Source organism: Vespula vulgaris, chromosome 5 (genome assembly GCF_905475345.1).
Source record: "Vespula vulgaris chromosome 5, iyVesVulg1.1, whole genome shotgun sequence".
In the NCBI taxonomy this organism is placed as follows: domain Eukaryota; kingdom Metazoa; phylum Arthropoda; class Insecta; order Hymenoptera; family Vespidae; genus Vespula; species Vespula vulgaris.
The window spans coordinates 113,691-139,404 of NC_066590.1; the positions used below are offsets into that span (position 1 = coordinate 113,691).

The 25,714-nt window shown below is 47.4% G+C and overlaps 1 protein-coding gene across 11 annotated transcripts in view; it reads right to left on the bottom strand.

The window, feature by feature from the left end:
* Positions 1-25,714, bottom strand: part of LOC127063793 (agrin-like) — a 235,553-nt gene that overhangs the window by 51,569 nt on the left and 158,270 nt on the right. For all 11 annotated transcript variants that reach the window (XM_050993989.1, XM_050993988.1, XM_050993982.1 and 8 more), the window contains one exon: positions 19,522-19,731. In XM_050993989.1, the coding sequence (XP_050849946.1) occupies positions 19,522-19,731 (210 nt within the window). The remainder of the gene's footprint in view (positions 1-19,521; positions 19,732-25,714) is intronic.

The window sequence follows — 25,714 nt, forward strand, 5'->3', positions numbered from 1 at the left end:
GAAGAATTCTACGTAAAGGGCGATCGCGATTACGAGAAACGGGAAATTCGTCGAAAGGATATCTACGTTTTACTTATCGTCGATGGAAAATACACTCGGCGTTGAGCAAACACCGAACCGTCGCTCGTTCAGAGCCATAGTTTATAACCTAATCGATGGCCGACGCGGTTCGGAAAAATATTGGAGCATACGCGCGCGCGTGTATATATATATATATACACGTATTTATACAGACGCTTGTACTAGCGCGTGTATACGTTAACGCACTCGCTGCGTCGACGTCGGTAGACGAGCAGCAGCGCGTAAAACGAAGGCTTTTCGAGTTTCATTCGATCGATCGCTACATCGCAAGAGTCGAGCGAGGTGTCTCTCGATTGATATTTTTATCGCATAACTCGCCGATGTTGGAAAGATCGAACGACTGTATAATTACGATTTCCATCCATCTTTCTCTCTCGCTACCACTCTTCTCCCATACGCGTACTACGTACACAACGTTTATATCTCTCATACATATTCATGGGAATTCCCGTTGTGGCCGAAGCCACCGAGACATCGGCAGGCGCAACTTCCTTCTTCCTTCTAATTTCGATAGCTACGTCGTATCTCGAGTACTCGGTTGCCTTACCTTATCGCATCCCGGCAAACGCTACCCAAATCGGCCGGCAATCACGCGAGAATAATAACAGTGTGCTTCGCTGACACGACGAACGCGTAATGTCGATAATAAAACGGCGACGACGGTAACGATGGCATGCCATCGAGCGAGAAGAGTCAAGAGTAATCGAGAACGTTCGAGGAATGTTCCGTGAAATGGAGACTCTCTCGTCGCGACGTCGATAAAAGAATCGACTTTTTACTCTTGCTTCTTCTTCGTGAGATAATTGATGACGACGCGGGCTTAAAGAAATAGCTCGAGCGTAGTCGTTACGTACAGATAGCAGAGATATCCCCGATAGGAGAGGGTAGACCGACGCGCTCTCGCAATCCCATTTCTCCTTTCGTAGTTACCGCTGCGCTGAAAATTAATTTTCCTTTCTTCGTAAAATCGTTGTTAACCAAAATCGAGAGGAAGTGAAGAGCTCAAGCACTCTTCGCCGATATCTCTTCCACGGTGTATTCGAGGATCTTTAACCGCGAAGCTTCGAGAGAGAGAGAGAGAGAGAGAGAGAGAGAGAGAGAACTCGCGAGTACGATATATTTGGAGTTTAACAAACAAATAAAATAGAAATTTTCCACTCGTATACGATTACGATCGAAGCTTTAAGAGAGACTCGCGAAATCGGAAACGCGTTACTTCGCCGGCTTCTCTTCGTCGACCGACTGGTTTCGTGCCCCCGTCCGAGAAAGCGAAACGCGATGGGAAACGGATGGGTATGCGAGTAGGTGGTACCAGTGGATACGTAAGTAACAACGTACCGTGCGCGTTATACAAACGCCGAGTAAACGCGAGCCATTCTTATAGATTCCGAGAGGACTACGTAGCAACGGTCCTTGCACTCGAGTACGAGGTCCAGCTTCCCTCGGATAGAGGAAGAAGGATCGAGCTCTGGTCGTTCCGAGAAGCGACTAATTCGAAAATTTGTGGTCAAAGTTTAAACGGGTAGATCGGGTTTTGGCTCAGATAGGAACCAAACGGTACATCATCGAGTCCAGTGACGTTTCGGACGGCGGATCTTTATTTTTGCCTTTACGACGGCTACATAGCGCGCCTCTCTTTCTCTCTCCTCTCTCCTCCCTTCTCCCGCCTGCCTTCCCCAGGGTGCTCCTCGTCCCCGGAGAAAAATCGACGCTGGAGAACTCGCGATCGCCGACTTTTTGCTTTAAACGTATTTCTGGTCTACGAGACGACTCGTTTCGCGATTTACCGCCGAGTTAAGGTACGTCGTGTAAAGTGCCCTCTCCTCCCGTATTCGCGAGTAAATCGGATAACGCTTATAAATAGCACAAAAAGAGAGAGAGAGAGAGAGGGGAAGGCTCATATTTCTGTCGCGTGGATTAACGGGCCGAACGTTGTCGCGATAAGAAATACCCTGCGCGGGCGTGCTCCACTCGGTGACTCGCGATCACCGATACTTTCGTGATTTACTATTCTCCTGGAATCATTATTCCTCTTTCGTCTTATACTTTTCCGCGAGAGAGATGCAAAATGCAAAGATAAAAATGCCTTCTCTAGGAGACGCTTCGAACCGTGAATCTTCGTCCTTTCGACTCTCATAAAATAATCATTTGGTTTGCGTCGATATCGACTCGCAAGACAGACTCGCAGAATCCCGAGAGTCTTCTCCAACTCGGAGCGTGTATTCGAGATCGGATTTACGATAGGAGAGAGACCGAGATCCAAACTCGCTAAAGTTTCGTCCGATCCGAAGGTGGAGGGTGGGAGGAGAAGGAAAAAGAACCGACGAGTTTCTTCAAATTTCCTTGTTCTCCGTAGGAAAGTTTAGTTTCCGAACGGCGAAAGCGCAAGCACATGGCGCGGCTTCGTGTTTCGCGGCCACCAAACGCGAAGGAATAGCGAACGACGTCGGTCGACACCGATTTTCCATAAGCGAGCGCGTTCTTGTTAATCCGTACAACAGCCGGTCCCTTCTAACCTCGTTCGATCGGTCGCCCGCGACTTCGCCGAAGTAATAATCGAATTCGATGGCCTCGCCCCTCCGACGCCCCACCCGAGTCGAAAGTTTTCGTTGGAACGTTCGAAAAGTTTCGCTCGGATTTCTACGGAGAGGGGCCCCGCCCGATATCTCCCGAATAAAGCTCGAATTCGCTCCTCGGTGTTCGCCGTCTCGTTCGATCGCACTTGCGAAAATGATTATTCGAAGGGATTACGGCGAGAAAGCGCGCTAATTTACTATAAATGCGTAACGCGTATCGATCTCTTTTCGAGCGAAAGTGCACCCGTCCATTCGATGATGCTTTTAACGCGGCTCGACGTAAAATTTCGCGTTTGATCTCCTCCAGTACGGAAAATGGAAAACTGAACGAATTTATGGAGTAGGACGATCCAAAGTGCAGGGCGTGACGGTGATTTCAGGTGCGTCGTATTTCGCTCGTAGCTTTTGGCGCGGCTACCCGATCCTTCGATACCGAGGAAAATCGGCCGAACCGTCGATTCGGCAATTAGCGAGGGTAATCGAAAGGGACTTTGACGAGCGGAGAGGACTCGTAATCAGAAAATTTCATCGAATTCGTCGACGATTACGGACGGACTACGGACTACGCTCGTAGATTAATTTAGCATGATATTTATTGCCGAGAGCATCATAGTCGTATAATTTATATGTGGGTACCTATGCGAGCCGGTAGATTATTAATTAAGCGGATAACAAATCGTTCGCGGAGAACGTATCGCGCAACGGTCTAGCGAGCGCGCAGGAAGGCCGGCAATATTTAACCGAACGATTCGCGAACGCGCGCGCGCGCGCGCAAGGGAAATCGAACGCGCGGATCGAATCGATAAACTTTCTATTCGAATGGCTTTTATCGTTCGTCGCTGTTGCGATTTTATTTCCTTCCCTTTCGCGGGTAAACGGATATCTTTGGGTAAAACTTTGGTCAACGATCATAAAGGTTTAACGTATAGACGATAATAGACTCGAGAGCACGGACGTAAAAAGAAGGACTATGCTCGGGAAGAAGACGGATATACCCAACGTAGCTCTCGTTACTTTTCTCGATGACGATCGATGCCAATCCTAAGGTAGGCGGGGAAGGTTTACGGTACCTTCTTACGAACAGAGGAGGAAGCTCCCGAGTTAATAGCGATTTCTTGGGAGCTCCCTTTTTCTCCTGTCTTCCCTTATCGACTCGTCATTATAATCCCGTGGCTTATAACTTTCCCCCGAGGGAACGGAGCGGATCGCGCGGAGAAGGAGAGAAGGAAGACTCCCTAGACCGAAGCTCTCTCGTACTTGGAAAGTGAGAAATGAATCTTTGGACGAATGCAAGGTGGAAATCCTTACGGTTCTCCGAGGGATTTTAACGAGTTCGCGATAACGCCGAATGACGAAGAAGCTCCCACCTCCTCCTCCTCCTCCTCTCCGCTCCGCTCCGCCGTTTCTTTTTCTACCTCGGAGGAACGGAGATGAAAGAAAGTCGGCGTCCGAGCAAAAAGCGAAGCGCCTTCTCGTGTCCCGGCGCGACGCTCGAGGATTACTCTTGAAAATTCGTGAAAAATCCACCCTTTTCCTTTTCCTCTTCCCCTAGTCCACGTCTGTGATTTTAGCGTAAAGCTCGTACTCTTTGCGTCAAATGACAAACGCGCTTCCCCTAATATTCTTTTTCCGACGACCTTGTATCCTCCCTTACGCTCTAATCTTATCGTTCCGGGATTCGTGCGGGAGGAGCGGAATTTCTCTCTCTCTCTCTCTCTCTCTCTCGTAGACGTGCCATTTCCCCTCTCACCTTTACGAAGATTAAACGGGTCATAAGTTCGATAGCGTAATGATCCTACGGGGAATACCTTTCCGGTCCGAAAGAGAGCGGTCGAACAAGAAAAGATGAGATATGGAAGCAAGAAAATCGGACGATTCAAAAACAAAGCCTTATCGCGTGTAAGAATACGCGAAATGGTAAAACAGGTAGAACGTGTACGTCGGTACGTAGAGACGACGAGCGAGTAAGACAAACCTTTTACGAGCGGCTCGAATCCTCATCAACGCCTGACGGAGTTGTTCGAAGGAAACGGAGCGACGGTGTATCGTTTCGGTCCCACTTTCGATCGGATTTTCCTTTCGTTCGGTTTTACCTCTTTGCTCTCCCCCTCTCGTTACATCTCTACCTCTCTACGTCGAGATAACTTTGAGAAAATCTCATTGTCGGACGACAAAGTGGAAAGGCGTCTTTCGAAGCGGTATATTTTTAATCGATCGATATGTCGCTACGAAATATCGCAATATATTAGATTCGGGTAATATATTAACTTTCCTCGGAAGTCAGGTCGATGTAAAATTAGTTTTCAAGGCAGTTTCAAAGATATTTTTCCACAGAGCGAGAGCGAGAGCGAGAGAGAAGGAGAGAGAAAGAGAGCATGCACATCTTGCTGACTCTTTTAAAGATTCCAAGATGAGATGCAAAATACATGAATAATGGATCGGTGGGATGGCTTTTAAAAGTACATTATCGCGAGCGCGCGTCACGATTAATACGAAGGCACGTAAAAGCGTCTAAATGACGATGATCCTCGTTCCTCCGAGGGTCTCCTCCCTTCTCCTCCGAGTTAGCGTTCGATCCGAATTTCAAATCGAATACAAAGTTACGAGTCTCGGAGAAAGGCAAAAGGTCGGCGGGAGCGTTTTAGCTTCTTCTTCGACTCCGAATACCAAAGAATTTCATTCGACGTAGGGAGCCGAATCGCGAGGTTGGGAAAGGGCGGGGAACGGTGAGGAGTAATCGTTCAAAGTGGGACGCTGTTCGGAGGTAGGAGGGAAGATTCGTACCCGCCGATGTGCCGACTCGGCGGACTCGAAGTTTATTTCAATTATTTAAATCCCTCCGTTCCGAGATTGGTTTAATTCAGTTCGATTCGGGGCGGTGCGGAATCCGGTCTACGTGATCGGCCTTCCTTCCTTCCTTCTAGCCTGGTCGTTCGGTCAGCTCCGACAGCGACGGCGACGGAGTACGCGTTGCATGTCCACGAAAAGGAAGGACGGACGACACTTTCCACTTTCGATATTCTCGAATCGTTCGCAAAACCGGAGAATCCTCTTTTCAAAGGCTTTCCCTCCTGTCGCTCTTGGTCCTCTGCCCTGTCGAAGGCTCCGAACGATCCGATTTTCCAAGAACGTTGCACTCCGATTCGTACGTTCGGCTGCGGTTCACCGCCCCGCGGAATCGACCATCCCATCTTTCTTCGTTGGCTCGCACACGCCCTCGACTTTCATCCTTTTCCTTTTCGTGGTCGCGCGCGTGCGTGCGTAATAAGAGGATTTGCTCCCGTGGACGCGTGCTTTGGTCAAAGCGAAAACGTCGACTTACCCGAGCGTCCCGGACATTAAGCAAATTACAAGGTACGCCCGTAAATCGCGGACCCTGTGCGGACGGTGCGAAGAGGAACCCTTCGAGACTCTCTCTCTCTCTCTCTCTCTACCGACCAACTTCTCCGTAATTCTACGAACCTTTCTCCTTCTCTCTCTTCTTTTCTTCGGCGATGGATTTCGTCGTGAGAAAGGTCAAAAAAGAAAAATAGAAAAGGAAGACCTTTCTTTCCCTCTGTCGAGTAATCTCGTTTAGGAGTTTCTCATCCCGCGTTTCGTTTCACGCTTCTCGCTAAAAAAGGTAACTTTTTATCTGGTAGAAGGAGACGGCACGTCGATAATAGCTACGCGTCGCGGTACGAATACGCACGTTCGTATAATAAGGCGTAGCTACCGGAGCCAGGAGAGATTGCTCGAGAAGAGAAGGAGAAGCCGGGGAAGAGTCGCTATTCGAAGGAGTCGGAGCGTCGTCGAGCTGCCGTATTTTCCTATCCAGTAGTCGCCTCGAAATACGCCAAAGCGTGTCGACGGAAAGATCTTGTCTCTTTTTCGAGGTGGCAACGAGCGCGTCGTTACGCCCCAGATCCCGTTCGAAAGTTCGATAAAAAGATTCGCGAGCAGGCGAATCGGTCAACGTTACGGTTAGACGAAGGAATTCGATCCGCGTTTATTTTCTTTCGAAGCTTCGTAAAAAGGGAGAAAAAGATCTTGCGCCGCCTACGTTGCCAATGACAGTTCGCTTTATCTCGCCTTGGCAGTTTCTCTTAGAGTTTCGATAGGCGATCCGTATCGCGCATACGGCAGGTACGTGAGTTTCATATCTATCGTCCAGCATCCTCGGAGAAGTCATTTTGCCGCACGAGAGTTACGCGACTAGGAACAGCCTCGAATCAGTTTTTGACTTTCTCGTCTCTTAAATAGCGGACGAAAATTATTACGAAAATTCGGGGAAAAAAGGTCGCAGCGCCTGGCCAGTTTCAAGAGTTTTAGCATTTTATGTTCTAGTTTTGACATTTTATTCTCGGATATTATTATTAAATCGGCTCGTCAGAAAGCTCAGCTTTGCTCGTAAGTCGATTTTTTCAATTCGCTCAAATTGGCCAAGTTGGGAAACTTGGGGTATTCCTGTACACGACGAAAAACTCTAATCGCGCGTATTATATGGCATTCATGAATTTCGATGAGTTCCAAAGTTCCAGAGTTTCGAGGAAGGAGTTTTATGGTTTGAAATGTAAAACGTATTAGAGACTCGAAAAGTTTCCTTTTCTGTGGCAACTTTAGAGCTCATTAGATCTTTCTCGGAGTCGTAGTACCTAAGCTTTTTTAACGACGAAGCAGAAAATCTTTTCTTAAGAGAAAATATTTCCAACCAAGGTGTAATATTATCGTTTGTCGTTGGCAAGACGTTGCCAAACTCTTGGCGAATCTTACGTGCTCGCTCGTAGAATAGGACGATTTATGAAATGACAAAGTTTCATCTTTCTACATCTTTCTTCTTTAACGCGATATGGGTAGTCGGTGTATCTACGTATTTGTAATTGGCGCAAAACGAGCAACAGGTGCAGATATTTCGAAACGCGAGTGTACCATCAATTACGACGCAACTAATTTACGATAAAGGAAGGACGAAACGAATGTCTCTACGATATAGAATCGAATATTATCATATTAGCGGATCGGCCAAATCGCCGCGGACGCGTCAAAAACACGAGGTGCCAGCGGTGAGTAGGGCGACAGCTGCCGACAACGTAGCCGATGTTACGCCTAACGCCCTTATCGCACATGTCGATCGGCCACGCGGTTCGTTCTTCGATACGTAAAAAATACACCGCTTTCTGTTGCTCCGCGTGATATCGATTTAACGTAAATATACGCTCTCTCCCTCCGTCCCGTAAAATCGGTTATTATCGGAGTTATTTATTAAACGTCGCTGGCAAGAAAGCGTCGCGTACTTTTCGACGTTAACCGGAGAGCGATACTTCGCATGGGAGATAGACAATGGTCGCTTTCCTCGAGGGAATTTAAATCCAAAAGCGATACACGGTGAAACGACGAGCGAGTCCACCGAGTCGACTTTTATCGTCGTCGCCGTCCTTCCGCGTGACTTGACCCAGCTTCCGCCACTGCAGAGCCACTTATACGACGGCACGTCTGACTGCAGGAAGTCCACTACTACTTGCCAGCTTGTTCCAAGAACGTGCGTCGATTTCTTCACCGTTCTAATTTTAGGTCTACTCTCGGCTCCACGACCCTTTCTACCAGCTCGCATAGCGCTCGTCTGCTTTTCTCTCTCGCTCTGTACCACTGTGAAACCCTTCGCGCCGTGAGAGCCAGCACGGCTGCCCTCGGGTTACGGTGGCCAGCCAGTTAGTCGGCAAATAAATGAATGCCAGATGAGACGGTTTTCTCCGGGTAGGAGAATCTCGAACGACATCGTTTTCTCTTTATGAAAATCGTTCTCATCCCCTTTCTCTACGAAGCAAAGTGTCATTCGATGCTTTTACCAAAATCGAAAGATATTTTCATCTTTTATCGTAGAATAAAAAAAACCTCGAGGAGACGATGAGCAGGCAGTGAGCCGAAAAAATATCGAAAGCTTTCGCCGAGTGTCATCCCCTTCTGGTAAAAGTTACGAAAACTTTCTCTCTTGTAATTAGTTCCCGACGGAGTTAAACTGGTGCGTTGGCGTGACAGTGCGGATAGGGAGAAGTGGGAGATCGAAGGTACGAGAAAAAATCAAGCAAGTATCCAGGTCACGAGGGAGATAAGATTCCTCTCGTCCTCTCTCTCTCTCTCTCTCTCTTGCGCGCGCGCGCGCGTACGTTATTTTATGCTCGGTCAAAGTTTTTCGCAAAAGGATCTCGGCGGCTGCGGCAGAGGCGGCATTTTAGCGAGTCTCTCGTCGACTTTCTCTTTGGTGGTCGTGTCGAAAGTTTCGCGAAAGAGCTTGGGATACAAGAACGGCGTGGGAGGGAAGGAAGGGATGAAAATGGAGCGAGGATCAAGCTGGCGGAGAGGATAAAGATTTTTTTTCGCCTTTTCTCGGTAAGTATCTCTCCTCGTCTGCTCTTTCTTCTTCTTCTACTTCTTCTTCTTCTTCTTCTTCTTCTTCCTCTTCCTCTTCCTCTTCCTTTTCTTCATCTTATCTTCAACTTCGCTATCAAAGCTATCTTTTCAAAGAAGCAATGCGGCGTCATTCGCTTTTCGGCATAATTAAAGTCAATTACCCCGAAAACGAGAATTTTCCACAGTTTGTGAAAAGGTATATATCACGAAAGATTTTGGAAAAAATTAAAGGAGCAGCGATCCGAGTATTGCCAGACAGAGTCCACGAGAGTCTTAGGTTCAACATGTTTTTTAGTCTCAACGAGGACTCGCAGTAAATAATTAACTTACCGGAAACGTAACGGTAGATATATAAAAACAAAGATTATATTTCCATTTCGACTCAAGTCACGTTTCAATGCGGAAAGATTGGGTGCTATATACTATGCACTGCATGCTCTTCGATCTCTTCTTTCCGTTTTTAGTTTTATGTCTCTCTCCCCCTCTCTCTCTCTCTCTCTCTCTCTCTCTCTCTCTCGCTACATAGATAACTCTTTATAAATATCTATCCGTTTGTATGTTTTAACAGGTGGAATGATTGATCCGCGTGGAACGAGCTTGCGAATGCTCTGTGCGAACGCACGTATCTCGGAAATTGAAAAAAAAAAAAATAACAACGGCTGGTACCGCGGTGAGGACATCGATGAAAAAATTAAATCTTTGCGTCTGCATTACACGTCACGATTCGATTTTCTCGCGAAAGAAAGATGTATGGATTAATTCGAAATCGTCGTTGTTGCGACTTTCGAATTTCTTTTCCCTCTTTCAAAAGAATCGCGTTTTGCGATCTGAACGAGGAGCAAGCGAAAACGTGTAAAAAATATAGGTACGTGCGGTTAAAAGGATACGGAAGAAATGAGTTTATGAACGAGTGATGAACGTTTCGCACGTTTCGCGTTGCTATGTAAGCCAGCGCGTACCGGAAATTACGGCGGTAGGTACGAATTTGTTTGGAACGCAAAAAGTCATGAGACCGTCGGAAATGCAAAGCTCGCACACCTCCGAACGTTAGTTCCGTCGATTATACGAATTACGTTTGAACGGTACGCCAAGAATTTTCCATACCTATGCGAATGTACACGTTCGATAAAAGACACCCTTTTCGGTAGTAAAAAGAGAAAATGTATCCGATATCTCCGTTGTCACTGGCAGAACATCGCTTCCACGATTTTCCTTTTCTCTAGTTCGCTCTTTGCCTCCGTCCGATGTCTCTGGCACAACGTACGTGTAGGCTACCAACTATTACTCTCCTTTCTATCTCCGTATCTTTCTTCCGGGTACAATCGAGTCCGTGCGACACGAACGAGGGACAGAAGTGAGACACTAAGTATGCATAGCCAGGTTCCGGCTTCGAGTACGCGTCTGGACTTCGCGTTCGGCTTGGTAACTAGTTGGCATGTGGCCATGCATAGAGGTGCGCGCTAATAAGTGTACCACGTTCGCCTCTCCTAATATTCGCGACCCGATGATAAATGCTGTAATACCTGTCATTGCCAATACTCTTTACCCATCTTTGGTCTCTCCTTTCGACCTTCTCGACTCTTATTTAATTTTACTTAGCCGTTTTACAACGTCGTCGAACGTTCGTTATTGCAAAACTAATCGAAGGGGTTCCTATCGCGTTCGATCGATCACCGGTCACGAGAGCGGAGACTCGAAAGATCGAAGGGTCGAGTCACGTGACCGCGTTATCGCACCGAGCGAGCGGCAGAAGTCAAAGAGCTTTTTCTTTACCCTTCGCACGCCTTAAAGTCATACGCTGACGATTAATGATTCGAGTCGACGACGAGCAAAAAATCCATTAAGGTTGGATCACGGTTGTGCGGGGCTCGGATACGGGCGTAACGATAAATCCTAACGAAAACATGCATTGTCGTTTTCGCGCCCCTCGAAACTCCAGCTGGAAACATCGTCATTGTCTTCGTCCAAAAGGGTCCAAATATAATATTAGGATAATTCCCGAAGTGGAGACAAGGAGAGCGAGAGAGGAAGGAAGGTCGGGAGGTAATGGCGGAGACGCGACATTTTTCATCCGGCAGTCATCCAGCGAGGGTGATGTCTCGAGCCGTGGATCGGCCTCCTGCTAATTGCCACTTGCTTAACCTTACCGTATTCGACTCGTCGAAGCAAAGTACTCGACGTACTCCCTCTTCGCCCTTTTTCCTTGCAAATTTGACCGATTCCTTCCCGTCGCGAGGAAGGATCGACCGAGGAAGAGTCAACGAATTCGTCCGTGGCGAGCTCGACACACCTATCCACGTACACGAGGAACTTCGAAAGGACCTCATCGGACCGTTCGTATTAGAATAGGTAGATCGACGAGGGTGAGTACTTACGTAGGACGCGCTAACCCTTCTCAGGGTTCCATGACGTTCCGCGAAGGACGTTCGTCTCAAACCCTTCCTGCAGTCTACAAACGCGATGGATATCTTGTAATTTCGAGCAAACGAACGTTCGCCATTTTAACCGGGTCAATATCATTATCCTACGGTTCGGGAATGCAATTAAGATCCCCCAGGAAAATGCGAAACGCTTTTATCCTTCTTATCCCTCTCCTCTCTCCCGAAACTCCATACGAGCGAGTACGTTCGTTTTTGATTCTTTCGTGATACGTTCCCTAGAATAAATACGAATTTCGACGCACACTTCGATAAAGATTTATCAAATATTCTATTTTTCTTCCTTACGCTACGCGTAGATAAAGGGAAGGTAATCCAACAACTTCCGCGATCGTAGATTGCAACTTTAAATCCTATAAAAAATGTTTCCGTGTTATTCTTCGAGATTAACGTCTTTGAAAGAACGGCGAAAAAAGACAAAGGAGAAAATGGAAGTAAAGAATAGGGGAATAGATAGGAAGGTTGGAACGAGACGAAAGCTTTGCGAGGAAGAACCACGCGAAGCGTGGTGCGTGTGCGAGGGAGAGAGAGAGAGAGAGGAAGGCGGAGGAACGAAAGGTTGGAAGTGAAACGTAGGAAAACGGAAAATAGAGAAGTCTTTATGGCAACTCATAACTCATGCCTCCTTATTGAAACTTCCTTCTCGAGAATGGATTAAGACGGTTTCTACGAAATTCGTTGAAATTTCCAGAGCGCGTAATTTATGTATTCGTTAGTATAGCATTACCAGCTAGTCCACCATCCTGCTGCTACGGCTGTGCGATCTTCGAAGCGCAAACGCAAAATCTGTTTCGACGTACGAGCAACGCGAGTATCCGTCCCAACGTACGTCGATGTTGTGTTCATAGTTTCGACGTGAAAATCGACCCAAAGTTTCGCAAAGTATAAAGAAGCTAAAGCGTGGAGGACGACCCGTGGTAATTACCGCTAATAACGCTACATCCTCTTTGGGCGTGTCTCTGCTATTCTCTCGTAAATACTCGGTAATTCGAATTGAAATTTTCTACGATTACGGTTCTCGTACGACGTTTCCTCTACGCCTTGAACGCGACACGATACGATCGGCGTGTCCTTACGGTCTTTGATTTTTCGAACCTCGTATTCGAAAACGTTAACACGCGTCGGACATTTACCTCGAGAAACACCGTGCGAACTATTCATTTAAGTGACTCCCGCGTTATTTGTTACGTTATTGCTCCGGCTATGGAACCGTACCGTACTATTATTCGTGGATCTGCAAATGCGAAAACACACAACGGAGGAAAACGGATGAAAAAGAGGAAGAGAAAAGAAAGGCGATACGGAAAATGGGGAAAGAAATGGGTGGTCGGAGCGGGGAGAGAGAGAAATAAAGGGAAAAAGAGTGCATTTCGAGCGGATATGAAATTGCGTGACGCCGTCGAGTGAACGAAATGCTTGTCGTGTTTCCGCCACGTGACATTCATACTTGGGGTCTGGCTACTACAGCGGCGAACTACTACTAGCAGTCCCGTAGTCTCTACACGTTGCTACCTTGAAAACCAAGAAGACAGGGATCTCTCCCCGTCTATCTTCTTTTCTAGCATCCGACTCACCGGTGTGCGATTCGTTCATACGGTTGGCTCTCCAGATGGCCACGTAATGTAAATTTTCATTTTCTTACGAGCATGCCGGATGCGGAAAAATTTCGTATTCGTCAACGACCAAGAAACGCGATAGCACCTGAACCGCGCGATGCGAAGTCTCTTTGAGTTCTCCGTAGCGCGATAAACGTCCCGAGTAATCCGATCGCGTTTATTTCTTATTTCTCCTTATTCTTTATTCTTCCTTAGAATCCGTTGCGATATCGAGGAACGCACGTACTCGTACATCGATGACGATGTTACTCGTTCGTTACGGTTACAACGAACGTTTTGCAACGATCGATCGAGGCGAAACTATCGTCCGAAGTTATATCTCGCTCTTACAGAGATATTATAAGGATCAAACGGGACGTCATCTTTTTCTGCGACGTAATTGCGTTTCTAGCCAATTATTCGACCTTTCTCTCCCGACGGACGCGCTACTACGCTCGATGTCGAGTATAAATCGTGCGGGGAATGAGGGGAGGGACGCATAAATGGCGTAGGTGGAAGAACGTCGAGACGGAACCGAGTCGCGGAATTAAATTTCAGGAGGAGGCCAACGCGTTTTCGGGACAGACGCGACGCGTCTCGACGCCGACGTCGACGACCGAGGGAATGCTCGAGAGGAGGAGAAGAAGGGGGATGGGAAAAAGGGCAAAGCCAGAGGATAGCGAAAGACAACCTTTACCGTACGAGATGCGACCGTGTCCCGTCGGTTATCGTCAAAACACTCTGGAAATACCTCGTACCTCGGCGCGGTCGTAATAATTGAAGAGAGCCTGAGGCATTCGCGGAGAAAATGACTCGAAATTGAGGAAGGTAAATTGAGAGCCGCCTTGGATCAGGGGGAACGAGTCGACCACTGCCACATGCGGCCCTTTCGCGTAGGTAGAGACGTCGCTGCGACGCGGAGAAAAAATCGGGGAACGAAGGAGGTCAACCCTTGGATTTATTTTTCTCCGCTAAGATACTTGCTCCCACCGTTACTTCGTATCTCTAGCTGTAAAAAATGAAGATAGAAGAAAGAATGCAACGCGACCTATCAAAGAACGCTCGTCCAACGAGGATAAACTCGCGCCTTATCTAGTCGGGTAGGCGGGTACGTGTTCCTTCTGCGTCGAAAATTGTTGAATGCTGTTCTCGCTCGCCTTGCAACCGTTTAGCTCCGACAGACGGTAATTCTTTCGTTTCGAAAGAGAAAGAGAGAATGCATCGCGAGGAAGTAACGAGCGCAGAACTCGGACGAACGCGAGCATCCACTTTGGGAGCTTCGGGTTTACTCGAGCACTTCTCCAATTTACTAGATACGTCTTGTATATTTCGAGAGGTAGTCGACTTTTTCCCTCCCTTTCTCCCTCTCTCCGTCGGAGCACGCGAGAGACTTTCCTTATGATAAGACGGCACTTTTGCGAAGGCATCTCGGACGTTTATCTTTCATCGAGTTCGCCTAAATCACAGAACTCCCGTAGGATTCTAAGTCGAATTTATGTCTTCCGTGGATATTTTCTGTAAGAAAGAGAGAGAGAGAAGGAAACGGTAAAAGTCTGAGAAGACCTAAAGAGAACGCGTCTCTCGAGAAAAGACGAATGCCGCAATGAGAGGAATGGAAGATAGAGATAGAGAGGGAAAGAAAGAGAAAACGAAAGAGCTCCGCCATTTCGCGGAATGAAGATGTATGCGAAGAATCGGGCCGGAACCTTTCGTGATACCGAAAGAGACGGCGAGAGGGAAGTAAAGTAGGTCTCATTGACTAGGTGTCACGGACAGGAACATTAGATGCTACTTTGGCTGACGGAAAGCAAACAGCCGAAGGTGCGTCACGTCGACGGAGCCGCGACGAGTCGCGTAGCGAATCATAGAAGAAGCCTTCAAGCGGATTTATTACTTCCTCTTTGTTTCCGAATAAAATCGAGAGCGAGAGCGACAGAGAGAAAGAGAAAGAGAGTCGTGCAATGGGAATTGCGTCCGTCGTGAAAGTAAGATAAACTGTCCTGGTTCCTATTGAAAATTAAAGGTGAAGAGGGAGGGAGGGAGAGAGCAGAAAACGAGTCGATATTCAATTCCGCGCGCAAGACGGAAAAGAACGTTTAGCAACAGTGGCAACGGCGAGCAAGATTGTTTCTTCTTTATTAATACCTTTTATCGCACTCTCTCCTTCTTTCCTTTTTCTTTTCGTCTCCGAGCTTATCACGCTTCTCTACAAAGTACGTGCCTCTCGACGATTAATCATCGTTTCCAGCCACATTACGTATTCTTGGAATAACCGGGTTCGGCCGCGGATAAATTATAATTCGAGCGAGCGTCGCTCCTCTTTACATTATATTTCGCTTTCGCTGATACCAACGCGACGCGTAATTCCGCGGGCCAACGACGTTTCCGACGGCACGAGCACGTCTCGTCGAGTTTCTTTGCCGTCGAGGAAATCAGGAGATCTCTTTGAAACGCGGCGTCCGAAAAATTTGACCTCGCACCCGATTTATTTCTTCCAGAACCCCGATATAAATATCCTCGAATCATAGGAAATATTATTTTTACGGTTACCGTCGTTCCCGTCGTACGGAAAACTCGGAAAAAGGAAAAGAATTGTACGCCGTCCGAGTTTGACGAAGGAGGAAAGAAAGAGTAAAGCGGGGGAGGGGCGAGAAGATGGTATAACGGGTAGCAGCGCAGACGACATTTATATCGACGATTTATCACCGAGAAAAAGTTAGATAAAACTCGGCCGCGCCTGCCCATACTTACTACCACCCCGTTAACTCACCTCCTTACTCGGCTCGCCTCTTATATCCTCGAAAATGTAATGAACTGTGCGACCGAGATTGTCTCCTGTTGAGTTAATTGCCCCTCGTCGTCCTCGTCTCGTTTTCGCCAAGGATAAACGATGAAAAGTTCGAAGGATCGATCGCTCTTTCATCGATAGTGATATCTTCGAAGGAACCTCGACTCCGACAATTTTTGTCATTCGTAGATCGTAAAAGAGGAGCCGATTAAAGCGACTAACGATATGCGATTTAAAAAGAATATCTTTACGTTTACGCGGGCCTTTTACGAAAACGAAAATATTCTCTTTCTTTCGAACTACATTCTTTCGTGCCGTTATTACTCCACCGCCGAGCGAAACGAGTCTGCAATCAATAACGGAGTGCGTACCTCTGGGAAATTGTAGCACGGCGTGTAGCGGGAACACCAACACGGAGCTCTAATTTCCAATGCACGAGGAAGTAAGGAGGTACGAAGGAGGGATTTTGCGCGTGCGTGTGCACACACTGGACCCGACCCGGAAAAAGGGATATAACGAGACCCTTCTCTAGTCTTTCTAAACTTCGAACGAACTTTTTCCCTTCGTACTTGACTCTCTTCTCAATCTCGATTTCGAGTTATGTTTCAAAGTCCAGTGTTTCGAGAATATAAAAAAATTATTCTCGCTCCTTCTTGCCTTTCTCCACCGACATCGAGCGTAAGATTTTTAAGCGAGACTTTCCAAGCGACAACGACTTTCCTCCTTAACCGACGTCGGACGGAACGAAGAAAGCGAGTTCTCTCGAAGGACACGCGAATGTTTTACGCGATGACATGGAATATGTTTCCTATTGTTTGACGGCACAACAATTTACCCGTCGAGGAGCGTCTCTCGCGTAAGAGGTCGATGAGCGCGAACAGAGAGAGAGAGAGAGAGAGTCGGTGTAAATAAGAGATGTTCCACGTATATCGAGAGTGAAATAGCGGTAAAGGAGAATGGCGAAACAGGGCCGAGAAAGACGGATTACGAAAGAGCACCACACGGTAGCGTGTACCGTAGTACCGGGGCGTACGTGCCTACGCGTACTTACTTTGGCCGACGTTGAAAACGTCGCTAGGAGACGTTGCGTTGTCATTTTTTCTCTACCTCTCTCTCTCTCTCTCTCTCGTAATGCCATCCAACCTCCCTATTTCTCTCTCACCTCGTTCTTCATTTCTCTCGCTCGCTCCGTAGATTGTCTATTGTCTGGTAAACAAAGCTGCCTGCCTCTGTGTACGCGAAGGCAAATGACAATCAGCGACCTCGGGCAAGCGACCGAAGAGCGAGACAGGAGCTGCTGCATGGCGTGCATCTTGTCGAGTGCACGCGTTCCCGTATATGCATCATTCTAGCATGCGTATGCGTCGACGCGTCACGAGTACATAACTTTGGTCCAACGAAAGCTCAGATGGAAGCTCCAGAGATACGCGCGCGCGCGCGCGCGCACACACACACATATCTTTTTCTAGGTCGCACCTTCATCGCGCCCGGAGCACGACTTTCGCACTTTCGAGACACGAAAGCTTTCAGAACCGCGCATCGTGCGAATTCGCGTCCGCGTACGTAGACGCGAGGCATATCGCCCAATTAAAAAACAAGACAATGAGAAACTTTGGTGACCTTGCGCTTACGCTCTTCGCTCGTCTTGTATTCCCGCCATTGAAAGAGCAATACTTTTGTGATAGGAAGGCGCGATTGAAACGATCCAGATGCGTGTAAAGCACGTAATTCGTAAAGCAGGTACGCGCGGCGGACCTGCTATGACATTTCATTTTGCAACGAGCCGACGAGACGGAGACAATGGATGCCTCTTTTGTCTGAACCCCGGAGGAGACGGAGAAGAGGGAAAATGCTGCTTCGAGAGAACAAACGTTTCGCGCTACGGCTTTTCTCACCCTGACGCAACCATGTCGCAACCATTCAAGTCCTCCCATCGCTACGCTGCCACCCAAAGGACGCATCGCGCATTTCCAAGGCATTACTATTAATTTACCTTTTGCCTTGCCAATCTGGAGGACGAAAATCGAAAAGTCATCCGTCAAAGGGCGGATGTCGTTCGAGAAGATCGATTTTGCGTATAGGACGTATCGTACGCGACGTGCCCCGTAATTACGTTCTTCCTCGGAATCTCTTGTAAAAGGGTACGCTGCTTAACGAACGATTTAAATACGACGATCGAAAATGTAATTTGATCTTTTTTTTCTTCTGTATCGCGAAAGGAGACGTCTTAATGAAAACGTCAAAAACAGGAGACATCCCCCGTTGGCTGGTTTCGTCCCTGTAGCTACGATTTCGTTGGATCTTCAACTCGAATCTCGAAGATCCGTCTCGTTCTTGTGATATTTACGACTTATGTAATACTTATTCTTTTAAAAATGTCTTCTTTCCCGATCTCTCAAAATAGTATCGGACGGCACAGCCACGTACGACGATACACGCCGACGGAGCTCGGTCGTTTTGTTTTGAATAAAAGAACGTCTCGAAGAGAAGAAAAAGTTACGGCGAATCGGGTATCGGGTATTGGTTAATTCATGGTTGCAAAGTCCGATGGAAGAGACGTACGAGAAGAGAGTAGAAAATGATGGAGGATCGTCTTCGATAGCGAAGCTGCTTTCTTTATTTCTTTATTTCTTTTTTTCTTTTTTCTTTTTTTCTTTTTTTCTTTGCCCCTTTATCTTTTCGCTCCGTATAAAGGCGTACAACCAAGTTTCCGTTATCTAAAAAAATTCGTCCGAGCTCTGCACCGAGAATATTTTGACGGATACTTATTTCTCCGTGGCTCGCTATCCTTCTTTCTCGTTCCAGTTGCAAAGATTTAGTCGGAAAGAGGCGAGACGGAGGTATGAAGGAAGAACGTTGGTAAAACTCGGGTCCGATCACGTGAAGCACGAAGGAACGTGGGCTAAGAGATTTGCATGATCGCGACGAGAAGAACGTTTCTCGTAGAAACGTTGTAGACCGAGCTCGCTACGTTAAGTTTTTAGGATAAAAAATGTTAGGGCTGCGTCACGTACGCTTGGTACGTACGTAAAGGACAACACGGTCGCGTCGCATCGCGTCGCGTCGTCTCTATCAAGCGGCGTCACGACGACGTTAGATGAGATTGCGAACTTTATTACAGAAGGAAACTTTTACTTCCCCCGATGTCTGCCGGTTATAAAAGTTCCACGGTAGCGGAGCGGCTCTACGCGCAATCTTATGCGACGGATTCAAAATTGAATTTCCGACAGGGGAGATATCGTTGGAGATATCGCGCATCGTACTTCGAATCGAATTAATAACTCCATTCCCGGGGTCTGTCGGGGTCTATTCGTTTAGTTAAAAATTCGCGAGACGTTCCGCCGAAGAATTTCGCTCTTGCCGCGTATTTAACCACGTACGCGGATTAACTCGTACGCGAGATAGCTCGTGCCAAACGTGTAAACTCGTAGAGTTTCTTCGAGTTTCCGACCGCGAAGCGACGTATCGAGAAACAAGCCGCGATCGCAACCCGATCGCCACGAGAAGAGAAGAATTCGATCGGAGGACGCGATACGGATACCGATCCCATATTTTTACATCGGATTTTCTTCGCCCCAGGCTCGAAAAAGTTTTTCCAAAGCGGAATAATCCCGCAAGGGAGAAGGCGCAAGGAAAAAGTTGTACGCGTTACTCACCGCAGGCACCCTCGTGTTTTATTCTAGTATTCTTCCTTCTCTGGCAGCTCGCCTGTCTCAGATGACATTGATTCGTATACGTCACGTCGTCGGAGCCGCAAACCTGTGCGGAATTTGACGGACAATTCGTTGGACACTGGCACAAAGCTTTTCCGTTCTCGGATACGACGCACGTCGCGCCCCAAGCGCAATAAGTCTTCTCGCAGGGTTCTGAAAAAAAGCAAAAGAGAAGATACAGTGGTATCTCGTTGGAGATTCGACTCGTCGCAAAGGAACCGCGGATGCACGGATAAGCGTAATTTCATTTATTTCCTTCCTTCGCGCGATATTTTCGTTTCTTTCTCGACGCTTCGAACGGACGTCGATTCGAATTAAACGTTTCCTCCTCTTTTCTTTTTTCTTTTCCTTCGAAATCGACGTCGAAGTAGAAAATATTTTTCAAAGGGGAAAGAGAAGAGAGACGTTTCCGATCGTAAGAGATTTGTTTGTGGAAGCGGCGTCGGAGATCGCGTTACTTTCGTCCGATAACATTCGGTCTCGTTCGTTATTCAGTAGTAAGTTCTTACAGGTACTTTTTCATTTTCATCGCTCTAACTTAAAACGCGCGTGTAAAGCATCGTTAATCTACCAACGCGAATCGATAATTAAGAAAAGTTACTTAAAATATTAATTAATCCGTCCGCTTTTCTATGGTTAAAAAAAAGACAGATTATCGAACCCGCCCACCCGAGCTTCTCTCTCCTTTCGTTTTCTTGACGCTAAACCACCAATGGCAGTGGCCATACCTCTCAACGTCTCAACTTTTCAACTTTTTTCCCTCCCCCCCCCCCTCTCCCGCGCACGCGCGCTCTCGTTCCTTCGTTCTTTCCCTTTTTTCACCCAAGAGCTCGCCCAACATAGAACAGGTTCGCAGGAGCACAATCAATTTTCCAAGAAAGTTGGTACGAATGGGGCAGAGAGAGGGGGGGGGGGGGGAGAGGGAGAAGCTTCGCTTTGAGAAACCTGGTCGGATAATCCATGCTCCACGATCATTAATATAGCAGACGAGTTGATTCCCGAGCGGTGAAAAAAATCGTCCAGCTCGTGCCAACCTAGGAGGTCAATCGCTTTTTCCGCAGTTGCGGATAGACGAAAAGGGCTCTTTTTTCCCTATCTCCCTTCTTTTCCTCCCTCGTTCCAGCATCGGCTTCTCTCGCAGAGAAGAGATCGTTGAACGACGTGTCGGCGGAGGGTGTCACCAAAAGAGACCGATAAAGAGCCGTTTTTCCTGTCCGACTTCTCTTCCTAGTTCTCTTCGTCGAAGGAGAAACGTCGTTCATGATTTTTGAGAGACTCCACGACTCTCGTTACTTTGACCGATATCGAAAGAAAGCCCGACGTGCCTTCTCATTCGTCACTTTGTCCCCGTCTTTCCTCGGCGTTTTTTCTCCCTTTTCGAAAGATCATAGACTCTCTCCTCGTTCTCGATCGCGATAAGCGAGCGGACCTTTCGAATCTCCTACCTACGTCGAAGCTAGAGGATCGAACGTCGCATGCTACTGTACGCGGTACGCGTTATCAAAATATTACTTTATTACGCATTTCGAATCTAACGATCCACTTTACGTCGCATCATCGTTCTCGCGTGTAAATAAAGTGCATCGGGGCTAGTCCGATCTCGTTGTTTACTCACGGTCGGCATTTCGGCCGGCATTCACGGAGAATTTTCCAGACAAATTGTCAACGGCGAAAAGCGATCTCATACACGCGTACGTAGCGAGCTTTGCTTCGGTTTACGGCGAATATTTGCTTTTGACGTGTCACCGCCAATTACACTTTTTAGTGTATGAGCCAGATCGAACCCACGCGATCGTTTCGTTAATATACTCACACGAGGATGCGATTTTCACGCTCCAAAGAAATCTATTTCGCGTAAACATAGGCCAATTTCGGGCGCGTCGTCCCGCGTATACGTTCCGCGCTTTACGTTCGAACGGAGAGAAAAGGGAAATTATTGTTTTCTGTAACAACGTTTCGGCTATGTACGAGCAAAAGAGCGAGATGAAAACTGCGTACGTTGGGAAAGAAAAGGAAAGAAAGAAACGCGTGGATCGCGATAATATACGAATGCACGAATAACCGGAGAACGATCCTTTCTTCTATCCGCCGATGCGATCGCGCCCTTGTACGAAACGTATCTCACGTAGTTCGCAACCGCGGCTAGCTACATGGGAATCGGACGCTTTACCGTGTCACGGTAAACGGGACTACGTTAAGTAGTAACCTGCAGCTTATAGTCGGGTAACGTTGGGAGGGTCAACGCTCCGACGATTCGATCCCCGTCCTATAGTTCGCTCGCGTTAACCCTCTCCACTCCCCTTGTTTAGATTTCTGCGCGCTTATCGATCTTTTCGCTCCGCGCGTCGCCCCTCTTGCCTCGCCGCGCCTCGGGAACTTAACGTTTCTTTCCAAACGCAATTATTTTAATTGCGGCTACCGACGACGACGACGACGACGACGACGACATCGACGAACGAAGGATGACTTTGAAGCGACGGTAAAAAAAGAAAAAAAAAGATTTACCACAGAGTAGGAATGTTTCGACGAAGAGACGTACGATCGACGTTACACGGCTCCGCGTCGATGCGGTATCCCGTTTCTTCTGAATGCAAATGCACGAAAGAGGAGACGTAAACGCGTGAAAAAATGTCACGGCGGAACCGCAAACGCGCGTCTCGAGCGATCGTTTCAAACGGCAGCGAATCCATTTCGATACATTTTTTAACGCACGGCGGCCTCTTTGACGCCGAGCGTTCGATACATTTCGGGCGTCCGTGAGCGAACGAAATCTGGGGTCGGTCGACCGTGTGGCTGCCCGGCAACGAGAAGCGATTCGAAAACGTCGCATAAATATTCACCGAGCTATGAAATGGACACATTTAATTATAATTAAATTAACAAATTGAGCAAAGATTGGTAGTTATTAAAAAGTTCGCTCGCTCGTTTCGCCGCCCGCGCCGGCGACGTTTCATCGTTTTTTAATCAAATAAAACTAACGGACGCGATAGAAACATAAATTCTGAGGACAGAGAAGGAAATTAAATTACACGGGCAAGCGTACTCGGTTTTATGACGCTTGCTTACGTCAGCATATGTCGTAAACACGACAGGGAGGAGGAGGACATGGGAGCGTTACGAGGCTATTACTTTTTCGTTAGCGTTTTTCTTTAAGTTCGCACATTGTAAAACAAGAAACGAGGAAGATGAAGTCGCAGACGCGAACGAGCTCGTTCTTCATCCGCGACGATCGTAATACCGGCCATTACCTGTACAACCCCGACCTGCCCCCTTCGGGACTCGTTTCAAACGCGATTACGTAGGTATCCTTACGTACCTATCATCTCGGAGAGATCTTCTCTCTTATCCTAGAAAACGTACATACGTGCGATCGTTTTCAACGGTCCCACCTTCCAACGAAAGGCGAGAAAATGGATCTTCCTTCGAAATAACTCGACGCGGGTGAAGGAATCGGAGCTTTAAGCCGAATCTAGGATGTTCCAATCGCGTCCCCAGGCGCAAGAAACCCTCTCTTTTTCTCCATTTCTCTCTCGGAAAATAACCTTTCGAAAATGAATTGGGGATATGTGGGTCAAAGGTCGGATATACAGATCCCTGTCAAAACGGAGCCGTTATTAATACTTTTCACGTATAATCCGTCGGCATACAAGACCCCTGGGAGGAGGGGTCGGGAAAAAGGTAAAAGAGATAAGGACGATCCGTGAAAGTCCTCCGGTCAGAGACGTGGAGAGCAGGCTCGCGTCTCTTTTTTCTTTTCGAGAAATTCGCGCACGATCGCGGCACTTGCATAGCGCTCGCGAGCTCGGCGAATTATCGCGAAATAAGATGGACGGATATAATCGACGCGTAAACCATTTAACAAGGTGATTTATGAAATATCGATCGCAAAAGTTTTGGAATCGATCGAGTGATTTAATATGAATTTAAATGGGATCTGCGAGGGATAATTGTCATCGTTCGATAATAATCAGACAGGGAAGATATTGCGTACAAACGGTTCGAGCGCGGTTAATTATTTAAGAGCGCCGCGGAGGAAAGTAATTATCAATGAAAGTAAGAAGGAAAGATTCGATTAGGGATCAGAGCTTGCACGGTTCGACTTCCGCTTTCCCGATCATAATCCGCTCTCTCATCGATCATAATCCGTCTTGGTCGTTGATTCGAGAAAGTAGTTACCTTTCTTCGTGACAAGGAACGACGACAGTTCGAGTAAGTAAATTTAACGTATCGAGGGAAAAGAAGAAACAACGGTCTTTTGGTTTACTCGAATTATCTCGTTCGACGCTAATACCTTCTTGGATTTTTTACGGCAAATCGGACGAACGGTCTCAACGTCTCGAGAGAGGATATTTCTACTCAGACGCGTCGTTGAAATCCAAAAGATTTTCTAAAGACGCAATCGACCGTACAACGTATCGTTGCAGCGTCGGAACGAAAGGAAGCCAACGACACATTTCGTCCATTTCAATCGATAACGACGATCGAAATGAAACTTTTCCGACAACGACGCCGCACGGCCAACGCTTCCGCGAGTAGAAGCTCGCGCGCGCGTGATTCGAGTTCGCGTCCGACCAAGGAATGAGTGATCACGAGCGATCGTCGTGACGCGAGAAACCGCACTACGAAATTCAACAACGCAAAGGGCCACCGTGTACGAGGAAAGATCTAGAGAGGTAAGTACGCGGAGCACGACCTTCGTAATACATGGGAACGCTGGAAGCGGGCGCTGCGCCGCGAGTTAAGAAACCCGAGAATAAAACTCAATTAACTAGAGTTCCAGGAAACGCTGTTAACCGCGATGCGTACTGAATACCGAACTTAGGGCCGAGCGATGCGGTTAAATTGGAAATACCAGCCGCCTATATTCTTTCTTTTTCTTTCACTCGATCTTTTTCAAGTTTCTTTTCAACTTCTGACTGGCGTTCCATCTAGTGGCATTTTTTGTGAAAAGCTAAAAAACTCGTGCAAACTTCTTACGGAGTTTGCCATTCGTTCTAACGAGACTGTCAAATCGTTACTCCGACGTAACGAAGAAAAACGTTTTTCGTTCGTTCGAAAAACATTTTAACGCTTTTCATCGGAAAAAAGCAAAACCGGACGAGGTTACGGCGTCCGCTTTGCATCGGTGCAACGATCGAAGCGCGCGTAGTCAAAGAGCAGCCGGCAAGCGGTTCGAAGACGCAACCCGACGTAAAAAGTTTCATCTTGCACACGCTTGTATATAATGTCTCTCGTTCTAAGTCGAACGGAAACGTGTATAGAGACGACAAATTTGTTTGTCTCTCTTCCGCTTCTCTTTCCCTCGATCTTAACAACGTATTATCCCTCGCTTTGGACTCTCTTCGAGCTTCGTTCGACGTTATTGCGTTTGTATCGTCTTTGCTACGCGTTTCCGTCGAATATCCGATTCGTCTCCCGTCCGACTCCGATCGATATAAAAGGAGTTTGATTCCTTAATCGAAAGAAGAGATACCACTGCTCCTATTCTTTTTCTCCCTCGAAAGGAAGATAAAAATCAAGTTTCGTCGGTCGACGGTAAAACCCGAGTGGTTCCTCGATAAGAAGATGTCTGGGATCATTTATTAGAGTTAAACTCGGCCGTCTCTCCGCTCGAGGTAATTATACGCCAGAGAGCCGTCTCTATCTACCGCTGAGATCCGATTAACGTCTTCCTTTAAATACGCTCCTGGACGGTAGGTGACGCTAAAGCGAAGCTTTTATACCGAGCGATCGAACGGACGAAGATTTAGAATCAATCGGCTATCCTTCCTTCCAAATTTTTCGTGCTTTCGCGATGTCGCGCTCGCGAGTTTCCTACGAGATCCTCGGCGTTAACGGGGATCCGCCGAAGAAAATTTTCACTCGACGCGAAGATCGTTACGCTTACAGATTTGCTAATTAATTATTTGTGTCGGTAGAATGCAGCCTTTGTCCGGCTTTATACGCGCGACGTACCTCGTAAGAAGAAGCTGCTCTTTATCCTCCACGTCGATAAGTGGAAACGAGCCCTCGAGGGAGCGAACGCGGAATTAATTTATCCTTCAAGAATTTCTGACGGCCAGTAATTATCAAAAGTCTCGAGAAATCTTCCATTCGGACCGAGCGTGCTCTTAAAAGGGGGATAATAGAAACGGGC